Here is a 24,031-nt window from a genome sequence, read left to right as displayed (position 1 = left end):
AACTATACTGCTTCATGCTTCCACTTTTTCGTATACATTCAACATAATGCAATAGATGATGACTCTTGTTAATGCGTTTTTCAAAGTTTTTGTAGAATACAACGTTATAAATACGTATATGTTCATCTTACCATATTAACATGTCTTCGGATACTGTTGGAGATAACAAAATTCTGCTAATATTAATTAAATGGCCGATCATTTGCATTAGTTCACATTCCGATGAAACTTTATGGCCAAATAAAAAAGGAAAGGCTCTGAGGAATAAAAAATACTGAGCTGCCGTTTGCCTCATTTTGTGCTGGTTGGGTTTAAAAAGCATATCATTTGTGATATTGGCTGATGGGCGATTTTTTCGTTCTACGTAGCCATAATTAAACGTACTAATGCGATGATTTATATAATCCTTAGTTAAGCCAGCTACTTTTTGCTTCACATAACGGCCTAACACCAATTGCAGAGTCAGTGGGATTATTCCTTCGCCAAGATCATGCATGACATCCAATGCCCAATTGGTTGTAACGTGGAAGTTTGCGAGTTCGTTTAAAATACTACCAGTTGATTTCAGGCCACATTCAGCAGGTTTAATAAGAGCATTTTGTACAGCATATAGATTCGCATCATACCATTCAATTGTACGATGTGGGAACTTCGTCGTGGGAGTTTTTTGAAATGAGGGTCGATCAATTGTACAAATTCTACAAAAATATGTAGCACTTGGTCCTAGCAATCCGAATATATCGTGTGCCGCTAGCGTATCTCCACAAAATATGGTCACTGTAGCTCTCAGTTGAAATTTTTCATTTCCGTAAAAAACATCAACGCCTGTTTGCAGCTGTTTCAAATCTGCGATTGAAGGTTCCATAATTTTGTTAAATCCATGCTTTTTTGTTGTGCTGGACAGTGCATAAATTACCGGGAAAATAGATTTCGGTGTACTATTCCATTTATCTGGAAAATTTTGGATTTTAAAGCAAAAATTGGAAATTTTGTTTTTTCCAGCTCTTGAGCTGAATGCATTCCCTAATTCCACGTCATCCTCGTATATTGATAAACGGATTGCATTCGGGTGCTGTTTGAAAAAGATACACGATCCGAAAGTCTCTCCCGATTCGAATGAACCATATTCTTTTATGCATGTGGTTTCTGTGTCATGATTCTCGCTCAGAATGTTGCGAGTCTTAGGGTTTCTGAATATCATTTTCAGAGTTTCTATAATAGGAATGTATACAAAGGTGTCATTTACTGTAACAGCCTTCGAGATCCCATTGGAATGGCGCACCACAGTTCGACTTCCTACACATTTTTCAACTGGTCGTGGTAAATTTCCTACTAATGATTTTAGAAACTTCTGCTGCGACATTTTTGATTTGATATTTTTGAATAAATTTAAACAACGAAATTTATTAATGAAACTCAAAGTAGTTGAATTACGCAAATCGACATTGTTACATTGAAGAAACGAGACAGTACACTTCTCTAAATAAGTGGTTAGGTGATTAACGACGTTTTCGCAAATATTGATAGCTTCCATAATTTTACACCGAGGAAGTCCAGAATCAGCAGCAAGACGACATATGCTGACTGAAATAATTTGCATTATTTCTTCTATCGTTTTATTATCGTCGTCTTCAAATTCATCGTCATGAATTTCTTCAGCCTGATATACTGGCATTTCATAAAAATGTTGTGTCGAAACGTCGGCAGAAAGAGTTTTTGTACTTATTGATCTTTTGTGTTTCTCAGTTATACGTCGTTTTAAAGAAGTGAAATGATGGTATCGCATGGTACACATGGGATAAGTACAATCGTAATAGATAGAATCTGGGGTGAAATCATTGTTGCGGATGTGCCATGATACATGACGCCCAAGTTCTTCTACATAGCCGCTTACTTTTCACCACAAAAAAAGCAAGCAATGGCATCAATAGCCAAATCATTCAACTAAAATACACAAAAACGTACATATTTAATAAATAACAACTTACTGAATAGATCGTGTACCTCCACGTCGTCTTCTTGTAGATTAGATAGTACGATATCCATTTTTATTTTATTTGAAAATTACACGCGGAACACTTTAAAACGCAGCTTCGAAACTCTTTGAATATTTGAAAATGGCGGACTTTTGATGTTTCGTTTTGACAGATGCAGAAAAATTGCCGAACAGTATAGTAAAAAACAACAAAAAATCAGTAAAACAATTGAAATGTTTTCAGCAACACCTAGGTAGGTGCTGACAGATCGTCAAATATTTACCGAACTTTATAAAAGTGCAGAACATATTTTAGTTTACAGAAAAGGTCAGTGATATTTTTTGCTGAGCTCGTCAAGTACCTTTTGTATAACGGTAATCCGGTAAAAATTTTAACCGACATCAGTTATTTTCGAGGAAATTACAAAATGATCAGTATTTTTTCAAATTTACTGAGCGTGACCGTAATAAAAATTACTGAACAATCAAAACGAGGATAAGTGTGTAAGTCACTACTTCAAAAGTTAAGCAACAGTTCTGCTGTTTTCAAAGGTGCTCTAAAATTTTCACATCAATCATCATTCCGGAGTGACTTCATTATTTTGATGAATTTGAAGTGAACCTTTGCTGCTTTAACAAATTTGAACAATCTAAAACGACTTAAATGAGTTTATAAATATAAATAGCAATTCAGGGGCTATTCACATTCCACGTCAACAGTCTATATTGGCGAATGTCCAAGATTCATACTAAATTTTAGAATATACATGAATGAGTCCACGAACAGGAAAGGGGGTCTAAAATCACCAAAAACTAGTCCACGTGGAATATAGCAGGAAATGCATGCATAGTAGCAATGTCGACATATCTAAACATAATAAGGGAAGATTACGACAAATATCAAGCTCTTCGATCGCTTTTTCTCACAAATTCAAAAAAGGGGTAGAGTGATCGAGTTCACCCCGTTTACGGTATCACAGAAACCAACCAAAATGTTCAGAATACTTTACAGAACATTTTCTCAAATATCGTAATTTTATTTAATAACTATAGTTTATATTGAACAAAATCAAAATGGAACTTGCTTTATTTCATGGCGATAGGTCGTTAACGACTCAATGCCGAATCCAAAATATGTCTTCGCAACGCTCGATTTTGGGCTATCCTTCTCCAATCGTCCCTAACACCTGCCGATCGGACGTCCTCATCCACACGACACATAGGGGGTCCCTTTTCAGTTGTCAAAATTTCAATAGAAGATTAGGTCGAACAAAAATACTAGTTAAAGGAAAGTTATAGAAGGATTGAGTTAAGCAGGCATTAGACTAAGCAAACATTTGCTATTTTTAGTACGGATTTCATTTTGTGCGAATAAAATTCGTACTAAAAATAACAAATATTCGCTTCGTCTAATACCTGCTTTAGTTTCATTAAAATTTCAGTTACTTTAAAGTGTCACTTTTTTTTTAATTTTAACATTTTATAATTAGTTAAGAGTCATGAGAAGTGAACTTTTGTGGGGGGGGGGGGGTCAAAAGGCCCTGGTCCCCTGGACCCCTCCTAAATCCGGCTATGGTTGGCACTGACCCACTGGAATAAAGAAGTTGACGAACGACTGCAAAATGACAAGTAGTATGTGTGAATCTATCCAGCTTTTCACGCACCATAATGGTAATTGCTATAATGCGTGTTCGTAATATGCGTACCTCTCTGCTTACGTCAGTTTTGGGATTTCTGAAAAATTCTGGACTACTTCCTGATAAGATCGTATGTCTGAAAGAGAAACGGAAACGAAGCTGTGGGAGTGTCAAAATGAACCAGAATGAGCTGTTATTGACTGTCAATTCGAACAAAGGGAGAAAAGTATTTTTTTGTAATGAGTATCGTTATAACTAAAAGGTATCGCGTTGCTCAAAAAAATCTTCATCACAAACTATTTGTGTATTCTGTTTTTGTATTGTATTAAAAATATATTATATTTCTATTTTTTGTATTCTGTTTTTGTTTTGTATTGTCGTTTTACAAAACATTTTAGTTTATTTTCACGTAAAATAATAAATTTCATAAGCTTTAAGTAATAATCGTGTTTTTTCTGGCAGTTTCGTGATTTCTGGAGTTTTGGCAACACTAATGCATAAATGACGTAGCTTTTTTGGGTTTTTTCGAACCCCCCCTCCCCCATCGTAATAAAAAAGAACAATTAGAACAAATTCATTTTTTGACGCAGGACTACGTCATTGTTTACTATACTAGATTACATTTTGTGAAATTGAAAATGAAACTGGCAAATGTTGCGTCAGATTTCAAACGATTATAGCAAGCGAACGACTTAATGCATCTTAGTCAGTTATATGTCGGGGGATAGATAAAGTGTGTAACAATTGGTTGATATAATGTTTAACATTGTTGCTTTACTGCTTAATGGTGAAAAAAGGTGAAAAGTTCTAAGTCAAACTTTCCCATACATTTTCCTTGCTATTCCCTTATTTCCCGAGCGCGGATAACAATAACATGGACGGAATAAATTCCACTGCCTACATATTCTGACTCAACAAAGTGTTTTGTTCCGTCTGTCTTTTTCTAAGCTGCGTGGCCACGCCCTCATGGCAAAAATCTACGCTGAGCTCGATACAAAAGACTGCGTGTAGAAAATTCAGCTTCAGTCTAGTTTGTCACACAATAGCGAGTGAAGTATAGCTGTTAGAGGTACGCGACATTAGGAAACGAGAGCTGCATACGAGTCAACTTCCAGGCACTGCGGAACATGTTACCTTTATTTTGCATACGGCAGCAACAGTTACCATCGTACGCTGCAGGATATTTTGCTGGTACAGCTACTGGAGGGCACAGCGGAAAGCAAATTTTATTTTGCGCGGCCAAGCAAAATATTCAATGCTACCGGTGGTGCGATCATCAGCGTTCTGTTGCACACATTTCGAACTGAAGATTGTGGACTCGGTTCCATAATGTAAAAATGTATACCTTGTCCATAATGTTTACCTTGTAGTATTTTTTCTAATTTCATATTTACTACGTAGCTTGGCCTCCCCAGCTGGTCTCGAGGTACGATGCTGGCCCGACAAGCCAGTTGTCGTAGGTTCGAGGCTCGGCTCGGAAGAGACTGTTAGTGTCAGTAGGATCTTAGCGCTAGCCCTGCAATTGTCCTGTACACTCAACAATTGGCTGCGAAGTCTGTGTATAGTAAACAGAAGGTCAAGTTCCGAATCGGAATGTAGCACCAAGGCTTTGCCTTTTTTGCTACGTAGCTTGGCTGAACTGTTTAATCCAAACACCGCGCTTGAATCAAAGGCCGCGCTAAGCTGCCAGATGTATGCTGTTTTTGCATCAACTTTCGTTGTTAAATTATCGGGAAAATCCTTGAAGAAATCACTACTGGCGACGGTGGAGACTAAAAAGGATTACTAACAACAGAGAAACACAAAAATCTATCGGATCATAAACTCCCTTTGTGGCACAGACAAACAGTCGTGCCTCTTCGAAGAAAAATCCTGAAAAATCTTCGTCCTTATTCGAACCATTACACTCGTGCGCCACCATGTGAGCTTGTTCTAGTCTACACTAACACAGCCAGTACTTGAAAGGATCCTGGAAAATGATATCCACCATTTAAAAAAAATGGTTTTTATACATTTTTCTCGTCAACGGCCAGGCCTACTATGTAGCGCAATATAATACAATATAATCTAAGAACGGGGACAATCCGTTCCAACCGATTCGTATGTAAGAAGTAATATAATTAGTTGGGAGTGACAAAGCTAAGAAAGTACATTCCTTTGTTGACCAATCTCCTGGGATGGAACATAGGTATTTCCTCTTCATGTTCTGGTTTAGAAACCAAGGGTATAACGCCTCTACTCGCTTCAACTGTTGCGGTTGGAACTAGAGTACTAACTCTAGTCCTAGCAATTTTAGCTTATGGTTATAACGCCATTAATCGCTCTCTAAAAAGAATATGAATTAGGAAATATATTTGAGTTCAATATATGCTAAGAGTGTGTATATCCCGTTTCTTAAGCAAAATTTATGGCTCCCTTCGCTTGTGAACGATCACATGGAACGAACTTACCATCCAGGATTCCGTTCTTGTCGACGTTCGCGCTTGACGGACCCAAACTGCCACTGAAATCGAAAACCAAGAAATTATGGTGGTCAACCTTTTTGATTTCAAAAAAAAAAAAAAAACACTGTTGTCACTGTCACTTTTTCTGGGACGGCTTTTGTTCCAAAGCAACTCGACTTCGATCTAGAAATACTACCAAACGTGGGGCTCCGATGCTACCTCGAACGCCTGTCTCTACTATTGTGATTCTCAAGAAATTTCAGCATATTGTTGATTTACTTTTCTGTCATTGAGTTGTGCGCAAGGGTATAATACGTATATTGAACATACATTCAAATATTTTAAGCGCATGTGATTTACTGTTAGACAAGTAGGTCTGTTAAATCCTATTCTTGACTAGGTACACCAGACGATTGCTATAACATGCGAAAAATTAAAACGGGCTGAGGGTATGATTTAGACTTAGAAAAAATTTCTCTCGTCCGACTCGAACTCGCACTCTCCGATGTCTCCGGCATGCTATTTTGGCTGTTTTACATGCCCAAACATATTTGTCATAAAAGAAAAAAAAACACACATACTTACAAGAAACGGAATGTATTTTTTGACAGGCGCACAACTCTGTTGCGCGCAACTTGTTTGATGGTCTGCGGATTTTAGGGAAGAACCGCAATATTTCGCTGAAGGTTATTATGCCCAAGGAGATAATACGGTTTTGCGTGAAGCATAAGAACAGCATACCACTGCTCAATGTCGGAAGTAAATGGTGTAGTGTAAGCTTATTTCTACTTTTAAATCCGTTCTGGATTAAGTTTGGAACATACCTGTTGAAACATATTGCTTGTGCGGAGAGTACAATCCAGACGGGTCAATGAATGAATCATAATCATTAATGGATGACACGTTTGATTTTAAGGATATTAAAGATGCAGATTCTCCGGTAACCCTCAGACGGTAAAACTATCGCCTGCAGGAGTAACTGTATTTCCGAGTGAATGGCATCACTTACGAAAAGTACAACAGGGATCATCGAGGTGAGTGAGTAAGAAGCTAGATGTCTCCCCTTAGGGTAAAATATGCTGTTTTTCATCATTTTGCCGCTAACCTTTTTACACTTTTCGTTTTTTTCTTGTACTCTAATAGCGCTTCTAAATAGAGCCGCTTATGTTTCATACAGTAACAAAAGTCATGAACCATGACAATGATTAAGATTATAATAGTTGGAACTATTAGAAATATAGCATTTTAATATATTTTATTTCGACATATTATCGCAATTTTCCACACTAAATCTCAAATAATATCAATTTCTAGTGTGTTTTAACTGGAGATTCACTCTCCAACCAAAAAAAAATCAAATATAAAACAATATTGTGGTATCTTGAACCAGTATGCGCAAATGACTACTTACTATTAATCACCGACCATGTAGATAGTATAGGGATAGAATGAAGACAACAATGAGAGATAGGTAAAACAGTAGAGTGAAAGGTCAGTTGATGAGCGACGACACGGAAGCCAACTGGATAGTGAATATTGCTTTACCTCGTGAGAAAGTATTATTGGTTATTTACGGAGCTACAACAAACTGGCGGCGAGAACGGGATTTTTCTAGCAGGTAAGAAACTGTCAAGAGTGTTTTTCTCCCGAAACCTAAAATAACAGATGAACAAAAACTGCAGAAGAGACCTTTTGAGGTTATATACATAAAACCACATGCTGGCGAAGTGAATCAAATCTATATGGTACTCCGGTTAATCCGGAAGGCTGGTGCTGCTGCGCAGAGCAAATTTTCAGAGTATAAAAGCGTTTGCATTTTTTCGGCAGCGCAGGTCAGTTATAAACTGTACGAATGCTTCTGCTGCACAGCACAGTGAAGGTCAAGGGTCAAGGGTGTGACAGTACAAAAATTGTGAGATTAATTTTTCGTTGTTTCTAACACTTTGTTGTATTTATAGCTACTGTCCCATCTTCAGATCTAGAAGACTGTACCCGGAAGCGATCACAAGTTGACGCACAGGTCGAGGAGACGAGGAGATAATGTATTTTGCAGAATAATTCAAACATCAAAGGGTGAAAAAAATGGACAAATGGGATATTTTATCATTCAAATTCAAGCTTATGTCACCAGATGAAGTTCGCGATGAATGGCTGCGTTATAAACGCCAATTTGAATATTTAGCACTAGCAAATAACGTCACAAATAGAACACGGAACATATTCTTGGCACGCGCTGGTCTGGATGTCCAAGATGTTTTTAGCAGTATTCCCGGAGCTGATGTGGAGGAAGCAATTGGTGTTTTTTTTTTTTTCTTCATCTATAGTTTATTTGACACGGCACAAATACAATTCAATGTTTAACGGCGCCAATTATATCTGGTAGCTTACTTTCTAAAGTATCTTAATAACTAAAAGCAAATTTTTTATCCTCGCTGCCGACTACGAGCTGAAACTAAATCTAACTTAAAGCTAGAATATTTTGCATTAAAAGCACAGGTTTGCTGTTTGATGATTTTCATTGCCATAGGTAAGCAGCATATTAAATTTGTTCCGCTGCTGGGCCAAGATATTACGGACTGGCATATTGGGTTGTTTCCATCGGGCCTTGAGAGTATCGTGCGGGTCTGATTGCTGTTTCCGGATCCGGGGTCTTAACGTGTTCTTGTCGTTTGGTTGGATGTAGGCGGAAGGGGATAGGACTAAACTGGGGCGTGGATGGATTTCAGGAAAACGTATATAAGGGACATGTAGGATAGGTCACGGCTCGCCAAGACATCACGAACAGGAACAGCCGGCTGCCTACCTTCGGCCTGCAGGGAAGCTATTAATCTAGACCTGGCGTCACGGTGTACATGGCATGACCAAACAACGTGCTCTATGTCGTGATAACCTTCACCACAGGCACAGATACCACTTTCCCCGAGCCCAACACGACGGAGATGCGCGTCAAATCTATAGTGATTGGACATAAGCCTGGACATCACGCAAATGAAATCCCGACCTACATCCAACCCCTTGAACCACGGGTTCGTCGACGACTTGGGGATTATGGAATGTAACCACCTTCCCAGTTCCCCCTTGGTCCAAGAATTTTGCCAACTGATGATCGTATTCTGACGTACAAATGCAAAAAATTCATTTAAGGCAATTGGTCTTTCATAAATATCACCGTTTGTTGCGCCCACCTTAGCCAAAGAGTCCGCTTTCTCATTACCCGGTATCGAGCAGTGAGAAGGGACCCACGCTAAGGGAATCTGAGTAGATTTTTCGGATAAAGCACTCAGATGTTCCCGTATTTTCCCCAAGAAATACGGAGAGTGCTTAACATCTTTCATCGATCGGAGAGCCTCAATGGAACTGAGACTGTCCGTAAAGATGAAATAATGGTCCGTGGGCATTTTTTCGATAATCCCTAGGGTGTACTGAATTGCAGCTAATTCTGCGACGTAAACAGAAGCAGGATTATCGAGCTTATGGGAGACGGTTTAATTGTTATTGAAGATACCGAAGCCAGTGGACCCATCAAGAAGTGATCCGTCAGTGTAGTACATATTGTCGCAGTTGATGTTTCGATATTTATTGGAAAAAATTTTAGGGATCTGCTGCACGCGTAAAGGATCCGGGATTCCACGAGTTTCTTCTATCATGGATGTATCGAAAAACACAGTAGAATCAGAAGTATTTGATAAGTCGACACGATTTGGAATATTCGAAGAAGGGTTAATATTTTGGGACATGTGATTGAAATACAATGTCATAAAACGGGTTTGAGAATTAAGTTCGATTAACCTTTCAAAATTATCAATCACGGGACGGTTCAAGACCTCACATTTGATTAGAATACGAGAAGACAGGCTCCAGAAGCGGCACAAATACAATTCAATGTTTAACGGCGCCAATTATATCTGGTAGCTTACTTTCTAAAGTATCTTAATAACTAAAAGCAAATTTTTTATCCTCGCTGCCGACTACGAGCTGAAACTAAATCTAACTTAAAGCTAGAATATTTTGCATTAAAAGCACAGGTTTGCTGTTTGATGATTTTCATTGCCATAGGTAAGCAGCATATTAAATTTGTTCCGCTGCTGGGCCAAGATATTACGGACTGGCATATTGGGTTGTTTCCATCGGGCCTTGAGAGTATCGTGCGGGTCTGATTGCTGTTTCCGGATCCGGGGTCTTAACGTGTTCTTGTCGTTTGGTTGGATGTAGGCGGAAGGGGATAGGACTAAACTGGGGCGTGGATGGATTTCAGGAAAACGTATATAAGGGACATGTAGGATAGGTCACGGCTCGCCAAGACATCACGAACAGGAACAGCCGGCTGCCTACCTTCGGCCTGCGGGGAAGCTATTAATCTAGACCTGGCGTCACGGTGTACATGGCATGACCAAACAACGTGCTCTATGTCGTGATAACCTTCACCACAGGCACAGATACCACTTTCCCCGAGCCCAACACGACGGAGATGCGCGTCAAATCTATAGTGATTGGACATAAGCCGGGACATCACGCAAATGAAATCCCGACCTACATCCAACCCCTTGAACCACGGGTTCGTCGACGACTTGGGGATTATGGAATGTAACCACCTTCCCAGTTCCCCCTTGGTCCAAGAATTTTGCCAACTGATGATCGTATTCTGACGTACAAATGCAAAAAATTCATTTAAGGCAATTGGTCTTTCATAAATATCACCGTTTGTTGCGCCCACCTTAGCCAAAGAGTCCGCTTTCTCATTACCCGGTATCGAGCAGTGAGAAGGGACCCACGCTAAGGTAATCTGAGTAGATTTTTCGGATAAAGCACTCAGATGTTCCCGTATTTTCCCCAGGAAATACGGAGAGTGCTTAACATCTTTCATCGATCGGAGAGCCTCAATGGAACTGAGACTGTCCGTAAAGATGAAATAATGGTCCGTGGGCATTCTTTCGATAATCCCTAGGGTGTACTGAATTGCAGCTAATTCTGCGACGTAAACAGAAGCAGGATTATCGAGCTTATGGGAGACGGTTAAATTGTTATTGAAGATACCGAAGCCAGTGGACCCATCAAGAAGTGATCCGTCAGTGTAGTACATATTGTCGCAGTTGATGTTTCGATATTTATTGGAAAAAATTTTAGGGATCTGCTGCACGCGTAAAGGATCCGGGATTCCACGAGTTTCTTCTATCATGGATGTATCGAAAAACACAGTAGAATCAGAAGTATTTGATAAGTCGACACGATTTGGAATATTCGAAGAAGGGTTAATATTTTGGGACATGTGATTGAAATACAATGTCATAAGACGGGTTTGAGAATTAAGTTCGATTAACCTTTCAAAATTTTCAATCACGGGACGGTTCAAGACCTCACATTTGATTAGAATACGAGAAGACAGGCTCCAGAAGCGGTTTTTCAATGGTAGTACTCCAGCTAACATCTCCAAACTCATCGTATGGGTCGATTGCATGCAACCCAAGGCGATACGCAAACAACGATATTGTATTCGCTCCAGTTTGATCAAATGTGTGTTTGCTGCGGAGCGGAAGCTGAAACACCCGTACTCAATAACAGACAGTATCGTTGTTTGGTAAAGCCTTATAAGGTCTCCTGGGTGGGCTCCCCACCATTGTCCGGTTAGTGTACGAAGAAAATTCACTCTTTGTTGACATTTTTTCATCAGATACCTCACGTGACAACCCCAGGTGACTTTAGAGTCGAACCAGACACCAAGATATTTGTGTACCAAAACCTGAGAAATCGTTTTACCCATTAATTGTGTTTGAAGCTGAGCAGGTTCATGCTTCCTAGAAAAAACTACTATCTCAGTCTTCTCCGGAGAGAATTCGATACCTAGCTGTAAAGCCCAAGCAGACAAATTGTCCAAGGTATCTTGCAATGGTCCTTGCAAATCGGCAGCTTTGGCTCCTGTAACAGAGGTTACACTGTCGTCTGCAAGTTGTCTTATCGTGCATGAATTTGCCAGACATTCGTCGATGTCATTTACATAAAAGTTGTAAAGAAGGGGGCTTAAACGTGAGCCCTGGGGAAGACCCATGTAGCTAATGCGAAAAGTTGCCAAATCGCCGTGCGTAAAATGCATGTGCTTTTCGGACAACAAATTGTGCAAAAAATTGTTCAAAATTGGAGAAAATCCTTGTCGGTGAAGTTTACCCGAAAGAATGTCAATAGAAACGGAATCAAAAGCCCCCTTAATGTCCAAGAACGCAGACGCCATTTGTTCTTTACGAGCATACGCCAGCTGAATATCTGTTGAAAGCAACGCAAGACAATCATTCGTCCCTTTGGCGCGGCGGAAGCCAAATTGAGTATCTGATAGTAGACCATTTGATTCGACCCAATGGTCTAAACGACGGAGTATCATTTTTTCCATCAATTTCCGGATACAGGATAGCATTGCAATCGGCCTATAAGAGTTGTGATCAGAAGCTGATTTCCCTGGTTTTTGGATGGCGACCACCTTCACTTGCCTCCAATCCTGCGGTACAATGTTTTGCTCCAGGAACTTATTGAACAAGTTCAACAAGCGCCTCTTGGCATTGCCGGGTAGATTCTTCAACAAGTTGAATTTGATTCTATCTAACCCAGGCTCGTTATTGTTACAGGACAGGAGGGCAACTGAAAATTCTGCCATCGTAAAAGGTGATTCTATCGCGTCGTGACCCGGAGACGTATCGCGAACAAAGTTTTGCACAGGAACAGAGTCCGGACATACTTTCCTGGCAAAATCAAATATCCACCGACTTGAAGACTCCTCGCTTTCGTTGACCGTTACGCGATTCCGCATTCTTCGGGCTGTGTTCCAAAGAGTGCTCATCGATGTCTCCCTCGACGTCTCGTTCACGAACCGACGCCAATATCCGCGTTTCTTTGCTTTAGCCAGGCTTTTAAGCTTGGTATTAAGCTCCGAATACCGTATATAGTCGTTGGGTATACCTCCCTTCTGGAAGGCCAAAAACGCGTCGGATCTTTGCGTGTAGACATCGGAGCACTCTTGGTCCCACCACGGAGTGGGAGGCCGTTCTTTGATCGTTACGCCGGGATATTTCTTCGTTTGGGCTTGCAACGCGGCGTCGAGAATCAAGCCCGCGAGGAGGTTGTATTCTTCAAGTGGTGGATGATGTTGAATCGACTCGACCGCTTTTGAAATCATTTCCTCGTATAACTTCCAATCGACATTTCGTGTGAGGTCATACGGAATGTCAATTGGTCGCATGCGAGTTGACCCGTTTGTAATTGAAATAAGAATAGGCAGATGGTCGCTACCGTGAGGATCGAGGATTACCTTCCATGTGCAATCCAACCGTAGCGACGTCGAACATAAGGATAGATCCAAAGCGCTTGGGCGCGCTGGAGGTTTCGGGATACGTGTCATTTCACCGTTGTTTAAATAGTCATGTCGAAGTCATCACAAAGGTTATAGATTAAATAGGAGCGGTTATCATTGTATGGGGAACCCCAAGCCACACCATGAGAGTTGAAGTCTCCCAAAATCAAACGTGGCGAGGGAAGAAGTTCTATTAAATCAAAGAGCAGCCGTTGCCCAACCTGTGCTCTGGGAGGAATATATATTGAGGCAATACAAAGCTCTTTACCTTGTATTGTCATTTGACATGCGACAACTTCGATGCCTGGAATCGAGGGGAGGTTAATACGATAGAAAGAATAGCACTTTTTAATCCCTAAAAGTACTCCTCCATATGGGGTGTCTCGATCAAGGCGAATAATATTAAAATCATGGAAGTTGAGATCAATATTTGAAGTAAGCCAAGTTTCACAAAGGGAAAATGCATCGCATTTGTTTTTATTTATCAAAACTTTAAACGAATCAATTTTTGGTAAAATACTTCTACAATTCCACTGTAAAACAGAGATAGAATCCTTCATATACGCAATTGAATTAGGCATCGAAGGATACAATCGCTGCAAGGAGGGGCCATTGGGCAGTCAACTGCTTTTAAAATGATCTAACTGTTGGGAGGAATGCTGTAAGAAAAATTTAAATTGGATCGGGTACATTGAAATTTTCAAAAATCCAGTCCACAATGTCAGAAAATTTCACTAATCCAGAGTTTGTTTCATCAACTGAATGTGCAAAAGGAACAACTGGGGTTTTAGATGTTCCTGGCAGTGCTGGGAACTCCTTCTGGGACTTTGAATTTGCAAGCCCAGGAGGAGTTTGCTTCGGTTTTTCCGCAGCACTGTTTGGTTTGTTCGTACTTTTCATTACACTTTGGGAAATCTTAGGACCTTTACGGGGAAGTTTAGGAGAAGAAACATTTTTCCTCTTCCTAGAACCCCCAGAATTGGCATAAGATGTTCCCGCTGATGAATCGTCAGAATCGGTTTCATCAGAGGACAACAGATCAAAGGGGTTCGATGTTATGGTAGAAGTGGTCACGGTCTTCTTCAGCATCTCAGCATAAGAACGCTTTGAACGCTCCTTAAGTGGCCGCTTGATTTTATCTCTGCGCTGCATGTACACCGGGCATGTGGAGAGCTCATGCTGGTTTTCCCCACAGTGAATACATTTTTCAGCATTAACACTGCAAGAATCTTCCGCATGAGTCTCCCCACACTTGCTACATCGTGCCTTATTGCAGCAGTAGGCGGCTGTGTGGCCTAACTGCTTGCAATTGGTGCAATTCATAACACGGGGTACATACAATCGCACAGGCAGACGAACCCGGTCGATCGAGACGTGGCTAGGGAGTGCAGATCCGGCAAACGTAACGCGAAACGAGTCTGACGGAGTGTAAACTTTTTTACCGCCGACGAGAGACATGGACCGCAATTGCTTACAATCCAAAATCTTCGCCAGTGTTTCGGTATTTTTGAAGCAACCGGTTGCGCTTTTTAGGATACACTCGACAGACAGACTCGAATCGGTTATGACACCGTCGATCTCCACGTCTCGTGCGGGTATGTAAACGCGATACTCGCGTGTGAAGAGCTCAGAGCAAGCGATAGCATTGGCCTGTGCCAGATCACTGACCACGACACGGAGCTTGTTAGGTCGGACCTTGGAAATTTCGGTCACGGCCTTGTACCCCTTCGTCAGGTCTTTAGAAATTTGCAGTATGTTTAATCGCTTTGAATTCACTCCTGCCTTTGGACGAAAATAAACAGTATAGCTGCCCTGTTGAGATCCGTCCTGGGGCGAGGGGGGACTGGAGAATGAACAGGGGAGGGGGTAACAGAAGGGTCAGGGTCAGGGGGGCTCGGGGATGGTGGCACGGGAGGCGAGGGATCTATATCCATCGCGCTAAATGTAGTGCACTAGCGCACTAGCGCCGACAAGAACACGTACCTATTTACTTCTTCCTTCCAGCAGTGGTTGTCCGATCGTTCGAAGCTGCACCCAAAGCAGCCAGCAGCACCAGTACAGCAGCACCAATAGAGCCACCAGCAGTGAGCCGGGTGTGAGATCACTCTGCACAGCGACACGACTCGACTGTCAAATGATGGCCTTGAATTAGAAAGATCTATCCACTGTGCACAGATCAAAACTGCAGCTGGCATTTTGCACCAATACAGCCAAATTTGCGAGCCGGGTACAGAACGTACCGACACAACTCACAATCTAGTTGGCCTTTAGCGCGAATAATACACTCTTTTGTTTGGCTATTCGTACACACGGACCGGATTGTAATAGAACGACCACTTTGCACGTCCGTTTCTGTCGAGTGTTCGACGCGGAATGAAGCAATTGGTGTTGATCCATTTAAAGTGGCGATAGATAAGTTGAACGAATATTTTGCACCAGAACAACACGAAGCTTATAAGAGACATTTGTTTTGGTCATTGAAGCCATCCGATCTTAGTGAACCATTGGACAAGTTCTTACTGCGGTCGATGGAGGCAGCTAGCAAATGCAATTTTGGAAACACTAAGCAAGAGAGTTACGAAATCAGTATAATCGACAAAGTCATTCAATTAGCACCCTCGGACCTTCGTGAAAAACTGCTGGAAAAGGAAAATCTTTCTCTAAATGATGTCACTCGAATTGTAAGCAGCCATCAATCCATTAAATATCAGGCAGGACAAATAACACACACATATCGTGGAGAGCATTCCAGATCATCGGAGATAAGCAAGATTCGTAACACTTGGAGAGATTCGGGAATGTTATGTTCTCGCTGCGGACGCAGAGGACATAGTGGAACAGAGCCCAGATGCCCAGCCAGATACAAATCGTGCGATGTTTGTCATAGAATCGGGCATTTTGCCAAATGTTGCAATACAGCATTCAAACGCAGACTGCCGGAATCGGATGGCTCATCAAAGAAACGGATGAAGTACCAGCATATACGTTCATTGGAGAATGAGAAAGAAGAAGGTAAATCATTTTGTTTTGTTTTGAGCATTGGGGATGGAGATGAATTGTTGTGGGTGTCTATTGGTGGAGTACTCGTTGAAATGTTGATTGATTCAGGATGTGAAAAAAATATAATCGACATTGAAACATGGAAGAAACTAAAAAGCCTGGGCGCCAATGTGTGCAACATCCGTTTTACCTGTGATCAAAACTTCAAGGGTTATGGAAAAACTTCGAATATACTAAAAGTAAACAAAGTATTCGAATCAACAATCGAGGTTAGTGATTCAGATAAGCAGGTACAGAAAGAAGCAACATTTTACGTATTAGAAGACGGCACACAGCCATTGCTGGGACGAGTGACAGCAAAAGAATTGGGCGTGCTGACATTGGGCTTACCAAAGAATCTGACGGAAGAGATATGCCGATTAAAATCAAATCAAAAACGACCCTTCCCGAAAATAAAGGGAATACAGCTTAATATCCCCATTGATGATAGTGTTACACCGATAAGACAGCACGCTCGTCGTCCACCGTTGGCGTTACTTGCAAAGATAGAAGAAAAATTGAACTCCTTATTGATTGCAGATATAATTGAGCCAGTGGAAGAGTATAGCTTGTGGGTTTCACCGTTGGTAACAATTGTAAAAGATAATGGGGAGTTAAGATTATGCGTGGATATGAGACGCGCAAATCAAGCGATTAAACGAGAAGCCTACTTGATGCCCACTTTCGATGACTTTCTCCCACAACTAAAACAAGCGAGAGTATTCAGTCGATTAGACATTAAGGATGCATTCCACCAACTGGAGCTTCAGGAATCGTGTCGATACATAACTACTTTTATAACTCATAAAGGCATTTTCCGTTATAAGCGACTAATGTTTGGCATATCATGTGCGCCCGAAATGTTCCAAATGACCTTGGAACAGATTCTATCGGATTGTGAAAATGTAGTAAACTACATCGACGATACCCTGATTTTTGGGGCCGACGAAGCTGAACACGATCGCACCCTGAGCAAGGTTATGCAAGTTTTGAAATAAAAACATGTACTACTCAATCACGAAAAATGTGTGTACAGAGTAAAGGAAGTTGTTTTTGTGGGACATCACCTTTCCGCGCAAGGTATACGGCCTACACATGACAAATTAGCAGCGTTAAAATCGTTTCGAACTCCTAAGACAGTGGAAGAACGGAAAAGCTTTCTGGGACTCGTAACCTATGTAGGAAAGTTTAGACCCGATTTAGCAACCATCACTGCACCACTAAGACACCTGACTCACATTGGAACCATTTTCAATTGGACGTCAGAACAGGAACAAGCATTTAATGATTTGGAAGGGATGATTTCAAATATTAAAACCTTGCAGTATTTTGATAATTCTCTAAGGACTCGAGTGGTAACAGATGCGTCACCTGTGGGATTGGGAGCTGTATTATTGCAGTTCAACACACCACAGAATGATACAAACCCCCGCATAACTGCTTATGCAAGTAAAAGCCTTAGTCAAACAGAACAGCGATACTGCCAAACAGAGAAGGAGGCGCTAGCTATTGTTTGAGCAGTCGAACGGTTCTCAATCTATTTACTGGGATAGCGTTTTGAGCTCGAAACCGATCACAAACCACTGGAAATTATATTCGGGCCTTGTTCGCGACCGTGTTCACGAATAGAACGGTGGGTTTTGCGGCTTCAGGCTTATACATACGACATCCGCTATAGAAAAGGATCTGGTAATATAGCCGAATCTTTCTCAAGGCTTTCCGCTGTTAATGATGATAATGATTTCGATGGTGATAGTAAATTTTTAGTACTCGCCATAACGGAATCTGTGGCAATCGACACCTGTGAGCTGGAAAAAGCTTCTGGAAATGACTATGAGCTGAGAGCAATACGCGAAAGTATGAGAAACGGAAACTGGAGCCGATCAGAAGTGAAACCTTATGAAATGTTCCGGAACGAACTAGGTTTTGTAGGAGATATATTGGTACGTGGAACGAAACTGGTAGTTCCAAAAATACTACGATGCAGAATGCTTACGTTGGCGCATGAATGCCACCCGGGTGAATCCGTCATGAAGCAGAGATTAAGGGACCGTGTTTGGTGGCCTGGAATGGATCGTGAGATTGCGAGATTTGTAGCAACTTGCGAAGGTTGCAGACTGGTAGCACTCCCTAGCAAACCTGAACCCATGCAACGTAGAGCACTCCCGACAAAACCTTGGGTGGAGTTCGCCATAGATTTTATGGGCCCTTTGCCTACAGGCGAGAATCTCATGGTGATAATTGACTATTTCAGTCGGTATAAGGAAATAGAAATAATGAAACAAATCACAGCAGAAGAGACAATAGCACGTTTGCATAAAATATTTACACGTTTGGGTTTTCCAGTAACTATCACTTTAGACAATGCCCGACAGTTTGCAAGCGTGAAATTTGAGAGTTACTGTAAACAACACGGTATTCATTGAAATTATTCAACGCCTTACTGGCCGCAGGAGAACGGTTTAGTAGAACGTCAGAACCGCTCATTACTAAAACGACTTCAAATAAGCCATGCTTTGGGACGAAATTGGAAAGACGATCTGATGGATTATCTAATGATGTACTACACTAGTCCGCATTCCACCACAGGAAAAACACCGACAGAAATGGCTTTTGGCAGAACCATTCGCTCAAAAATACCTAGTCTGGGTGATATTGAAACACTACCTGTGAACGATGAAACTCGCGACAGAGACCACATTATGAAGGAAAAGGGAAGAGAATGGGAAAATGCAAAGAGAGGTGCTCGTGAATCGGGAATGCACGTCGGAGACAAAGTACTCATGAAAAACTTGCTACCAGGAAATGAATTCCCAACCACTTTCAATCCCAGTGAGTACGTCATAGTTAACAAAGAAGGTTCTCGTGTTACGGTTCAAAATAAAGAATCAGGCAAAACATACCTACGAAACGCTTCTCATTTAAAACGAGTTCAAGACGGTGATATCGAGACGACAGAACCACCATCAACTTCACCTGGACACTCAGAACAAAATGTATCAGAATCATCCCCTTCGACATCAGAACCTCAGGTATTAATCGAACCTGAATCTTTCAGGGCACGCAGAGAAGTAAAACGGCCAGAACGATTCAACGACTTTGTATTAAACAATGTTTGAAAAAGAATAGATATGATTATTAATAAAGAAAAGAAGATGTGGTATCTTGAACCAGTATGCGCAAATGACTACTTACTATTAATCACCGACCATGTAGATAGTATAGGGATAGAATGAAGACAACAATGAGAGATAGGTAAAACAGTAGAGTTAAAGGTCAGTTGATGAGCGACGACACGGAAGCCAACTGGATAGTGAATATTGCTTTACCTCGTGAGAAAGTATTATTGGTTATTTACGGAGGTACAACAAGTATAAAACGAGAAATTCCCAAAAATGTTCCGAATTTCATACAAAACGCGGAAATTTTCGTAACGTGATTTGTTTGTGTGCGTGGAAAAACCAGGGATGCCAGAACATTTTTTCAAATGCCTTCACGTTCCTACACATCAAATTTTCTCTTTATGGTTCAGCAGAGTACATTGCTGAAAGTGTATCAGCAAATCACTTCCGGAGTACTTCGTGATAAGGGCGAATCTAACAAACTGTAAACAAATAGAGATTTTACCGAAAACGTATGAAGTGAGCTACTATCTACCTTCAAACTTCAAAAAAATAATGTATCTCTTTTCTAACTGTTAAAAAGTACGATGTTTGTTAAGGGCGAAATCTAGTTTATATCAAAATATAATAGAATGAGGAGTACGCCCTTTTTGTTGTTTACGTTAGTAAAAGGCGAAACTTGACTTCGTCTTGATGAATGGGCGGAATCAAAGTTGTCAACAAAATAAACATAAAAGCAAAGGGCGTATTCCAATACAATAACGTAAACACGGCGTATAGTAAATAGTGACGTTACGATTCTGCCAATACCGATCCATAATCGATTCTTTTTTCACGATACGCGACAAATTGGTATCGATGCTCGAGCTCGATACTTTTGAGATATCGATACATTTTTTTTTTTTCTTCACATAAGCCGATACATTTTGTTAGAATCGAAAAAAATAATTCGCGACTACCACACTTCTGCTGTTCTCCTGACTTTTGAGTTAAAAAAAGGAAGGCAAACATTTATGCTTCTTTTTAGTACATAGTTTATTATAGAGTTTCGTGTAGGTGCGAGCAGGCTATATAATATGCTTTAGCTTCGTGTCGTTTTTTTGACGGTAACAGAAAGTTCGCGACAATCCTAGATCCGAGATTTAAAAACATTCATTTTCAGGATTCTGCTGCTTGTGCTAAAGCGGTGAGTAAAATCCGTAACGTCATGGAGCGAAGCGATGGAGCCAAAAAAGTTGACGCGAGTGTAGATACGCAGATACACCATAAATCACATGAAAAACCATACGACTTTTGGGAACATCACAAGCTATTAACATTTGATACGCCAAATAAACATACTCAAGCGGGGGATGAATTAGCGGTTTATCTTAAATTACCGTTGAGTGATTAAATTACTTCAGTTCCGTGCGAGCGCCTGTTTTCGAAAGCTGGGTCATTGATATCGGAAAAAAGAAACCGTTTATCGGCGACATATCTACAAAAGCTTTGTTTTCTGGGAAGTATTGATGAGTCCGAATGGTTTAATTAGAATAAATATATGTTACTTAAGTTGCAATAAACAATAATATTATTTTAAACGTTATTCAAAACATTGTTCTTGAAAAACTATTCGAACGATCCGATACTTAACAAAATCGATACTGTGGAAGCGATATTATCAAAGTATCAGTCTTTTTTCTCGATACCAGTATCGATTCGAGAATCGATACTTTGATTAATTTTACCGTCACTCATAGTAAAGGGCGATACTGTCGAGCAAATGAAAATAAGGCGCATAGTAATGGACGATACTGTCGAGCAAATCAAAATAAGGCGCATGGTAAAGGGCGATACTATCGAGCAGATCTAAATAAGGCGCAAAGTAAAGGGCGATACTTTCGAGCAGATCGAAAATCGTAATTTGGCTATGATGGGCGGATGGAAGCTGGTGCCTGAGGGAAACATGGTTCCCTTGACCTAACTGGTTAACCAGCAAATTGATTTATGCTTTGCTGAATGTACAGCAAATTGTCCTAGCTGACAACCAGCAAGTTGTATTTTGTTTTACTGAACATGCAGCAAACGATCTGTCTCTTTTATGCAATTGAGCATTACTGAATAATCAGCAAATTTCATATTACTGAACAGATTGCTGGAAACACAGCACACCAAACATCAGCAAAATTTCGCTGGTTTCCAGCAATGAAAATTTGGTGTGTAGAGAAAATGTCTTCACATGTCTTCCAACCCCCTAGATGGCTTGTTAAAACCGACCGAAGGCTGCAAAAATTACCGGCAAATCGAGAACTGTCGAGCAAAAACAAAAAAAAGGTCACCACCTATGCAAAATGCGGATCATAATCACATGTTTTCAAATGTCTTCTCATTTTTTTTTTCAATGTCTTCCATTTGTCTTCACCAACAAGGATGTCTCCACCGCAGGGTAAATGCCTTAAATTTGAAGACATGTCTTCCAATCTGGCATCGCTGGGATATACAAAAATGTACACGGAAAACAAACAAAATCTGTCCAACCGGAGGGTACAAACTGCCTGATGTAAACCTTATACAACTTACGTGTTGGGTAGTTTTGCAACGCTATCGCTGAGTTATTTCAACTTAATTTGTTTTAAACATGCTTTTACTCAATGATGGTGTTTTGACAAAAAGCCAAGATTGAGTAGTTTGAACCCAATATTGGATGAAAAATCAAACTGGTTGAAATTTCATAACTCGCGTGATGAAATTGATTTCGCGAAAGTGGCAGAGATTTCTTTGATATTGATAGTTTTGGTTTTAAATTGGGTGTATTTTCTGAAAACAAAATCGGAGTCAGAAGTCTTGAAAGCATTCAAGGATTTTCATGCAATGGCGGAACGACAATCTGGCTTGAAACTCAAGTTACTGAGGACCGATAACGGAAAGGAATACGTCAACCACGGTTTCGAGGGCTATTCGAAGCAGCATGGAATACGGCATCAGACAACGAACGGCTACACTCCGGAGCAGAATGGCATGGCAGAGCGAGCCAACCGATCTATCGTAGAGCGTGCTCGCTGCATGTTGTTCGAAGCAGGACTACCAAAATCGTTCTGGGCGGTTTCGACTGTTTCGACGGCTGTCTATTTATTAAACCGTTCGCCAACTCATGGTCACGATATCACTCCAGAAGAAGCCTGATGCGGAAAGAAGCCAAATCTTTCCCATGTCCGAGTGTTCGGAACTAAAGCCATGGTGTACATCCCGAAACAGAAGCGAAGGAAGTGGGTGCTGACTGGTTTCGACGAAGACACGAAAGGGTACAGGCTGTACGATCCAAAGTCAAGGTACATTTTCAAGAGTCGGGAGGTGAATTTCATCAATGAATCGGGACCGAGTGCGGTTCAAGCAGTGCAAGAAATCCAACGAAGTCGTAAGCTGATCCAGCTGAATTTCAAGGACGTCGTTTCACTGTCACCCGAAATTGAAGACCAGCCACCCCAAGTTGAAATTTCTGAAGATGAGGGCGAATTTTTCACGGACTATGCGACCACTGATGCAAATGAAGATACCAGCGAAGCTACTAGCGATGGTTTTGTGATTGAAGTAACTCCTGTGCTCCCACCGCGACAATCTTCATATACACCTGATTCACGGGTGTTGAGGCGCAGCGGTCGGGAGCACAAACTACCCGGCAAGTATAATCATTTCCACGTACCGAGCAAAGGTCTGCCGCATATCAATCCCCCACAGAATCCATTCGATGAAAACCACTCAGATGATGGCGAGCCAACTACAAGTTTTGACAACCAGGGTCAATTTAGCGGTATTGCGGAATCCACTAGCACAGAACGGAAGGTCATCTGTGATTTGAAAACTGCTGAGTGCTCAGTGAATTTTGCAGCGCTCCCTTGTGGTGGAAAGAACGCATTTTACACGAAAAATAAATAGAATTTATACTTTTTTTATTGACATCTGTCATACACACTGGTATAAATCTGCCAAGCGAAAACACTACAGGTGCACTCTTTTAATGCGGTTATGTGTTTATTCTATATTATTACTTTTAAATTCTCTCAAGTTTCCCAGCAATAATGGTTATCACAAGCATTTGAAAGATGTTTTATATTACACTTTTGACGTATGAGTACGAATAATATAATCGGTCTGGAAATTTGCAAATTTTTACTACTGAAAGGTACGGGGATGAAAGCAATATTTAAATTGCGTCCGTCACGAAAAGTGATTAGGATTCGAAGGCTTATTGAATCTGCGATCTCGAACCGTCCCAGATGGTCTCGAGGTACCGTGCTAGCCTACCAAGCCAGTTGTCGTAGGTTCGAGTCTCGGCTCAGAAGAGACTGTTAGTGTCAGACTGACACTGTCAGTAGGACTTAGTGCTAGCCCCGCAATTGTCCTGTGCACTCAAACAGTTGGATGCGAAGTCGGTGTATAACAGAATGTCGAGTTCCGATTAAGAATGTAGTAGCAAGGCTTTTCTGTGCTTTAGAATCTGCGAT

The 24,031-nt window shown here is 40.9% G+C and overlaps 1 protein-coding gene across 1 annotated transcript; it reads right to left on the bottom strand.

The window, feature by feature from the left end:
• Positions 1 to 127: 127 nt before the first annotated feature.
• LOC129719758 (uncharacterized) lies at positions 128 to 2,138 on the bottom strand. The gene is made up of 2 exons (XM_055671157.1): positions 2,005 to 2,138; positions 128 to 1,944 (listed from the first exon to the last, which is right to left on the bottom strand). The coding sequence occupies exon 2, from the start codon at positions 1,793 to 1,795 to the stop codon at positions 128 to 130; it is 1,668 nt and encodes a 555-aa protein (XP_055527132.1). The 5' UTR covers positions 1,796 to 1,944; positions 2,005 to 2,138.
• Between the last annotated feature and the right edge of the window lie 21,893 nt (positions 2,139 to 24,031).

This window comes from Wyeomyia smithii, chromosome 2, assembly GCF_029784165.1.
Source record: "Wyeomyia smithii strain HCP4-BCI-WySm-NY-G18 chromosome 2, ASM2978416v1, whole genome shotgun sequence".
NCBI classification, from domain to species: Eukaryota; Metazoa; Arthropoda; class Insecta; order Diptera; family Culicidae; genus Wyeomyia; species Wyeomyia smithii.
The sequence above is the reverse complement of the archived record's forward strand: the minus strand, read 5'-3'. Positions and strand labels throughout refer to the sequence as shown.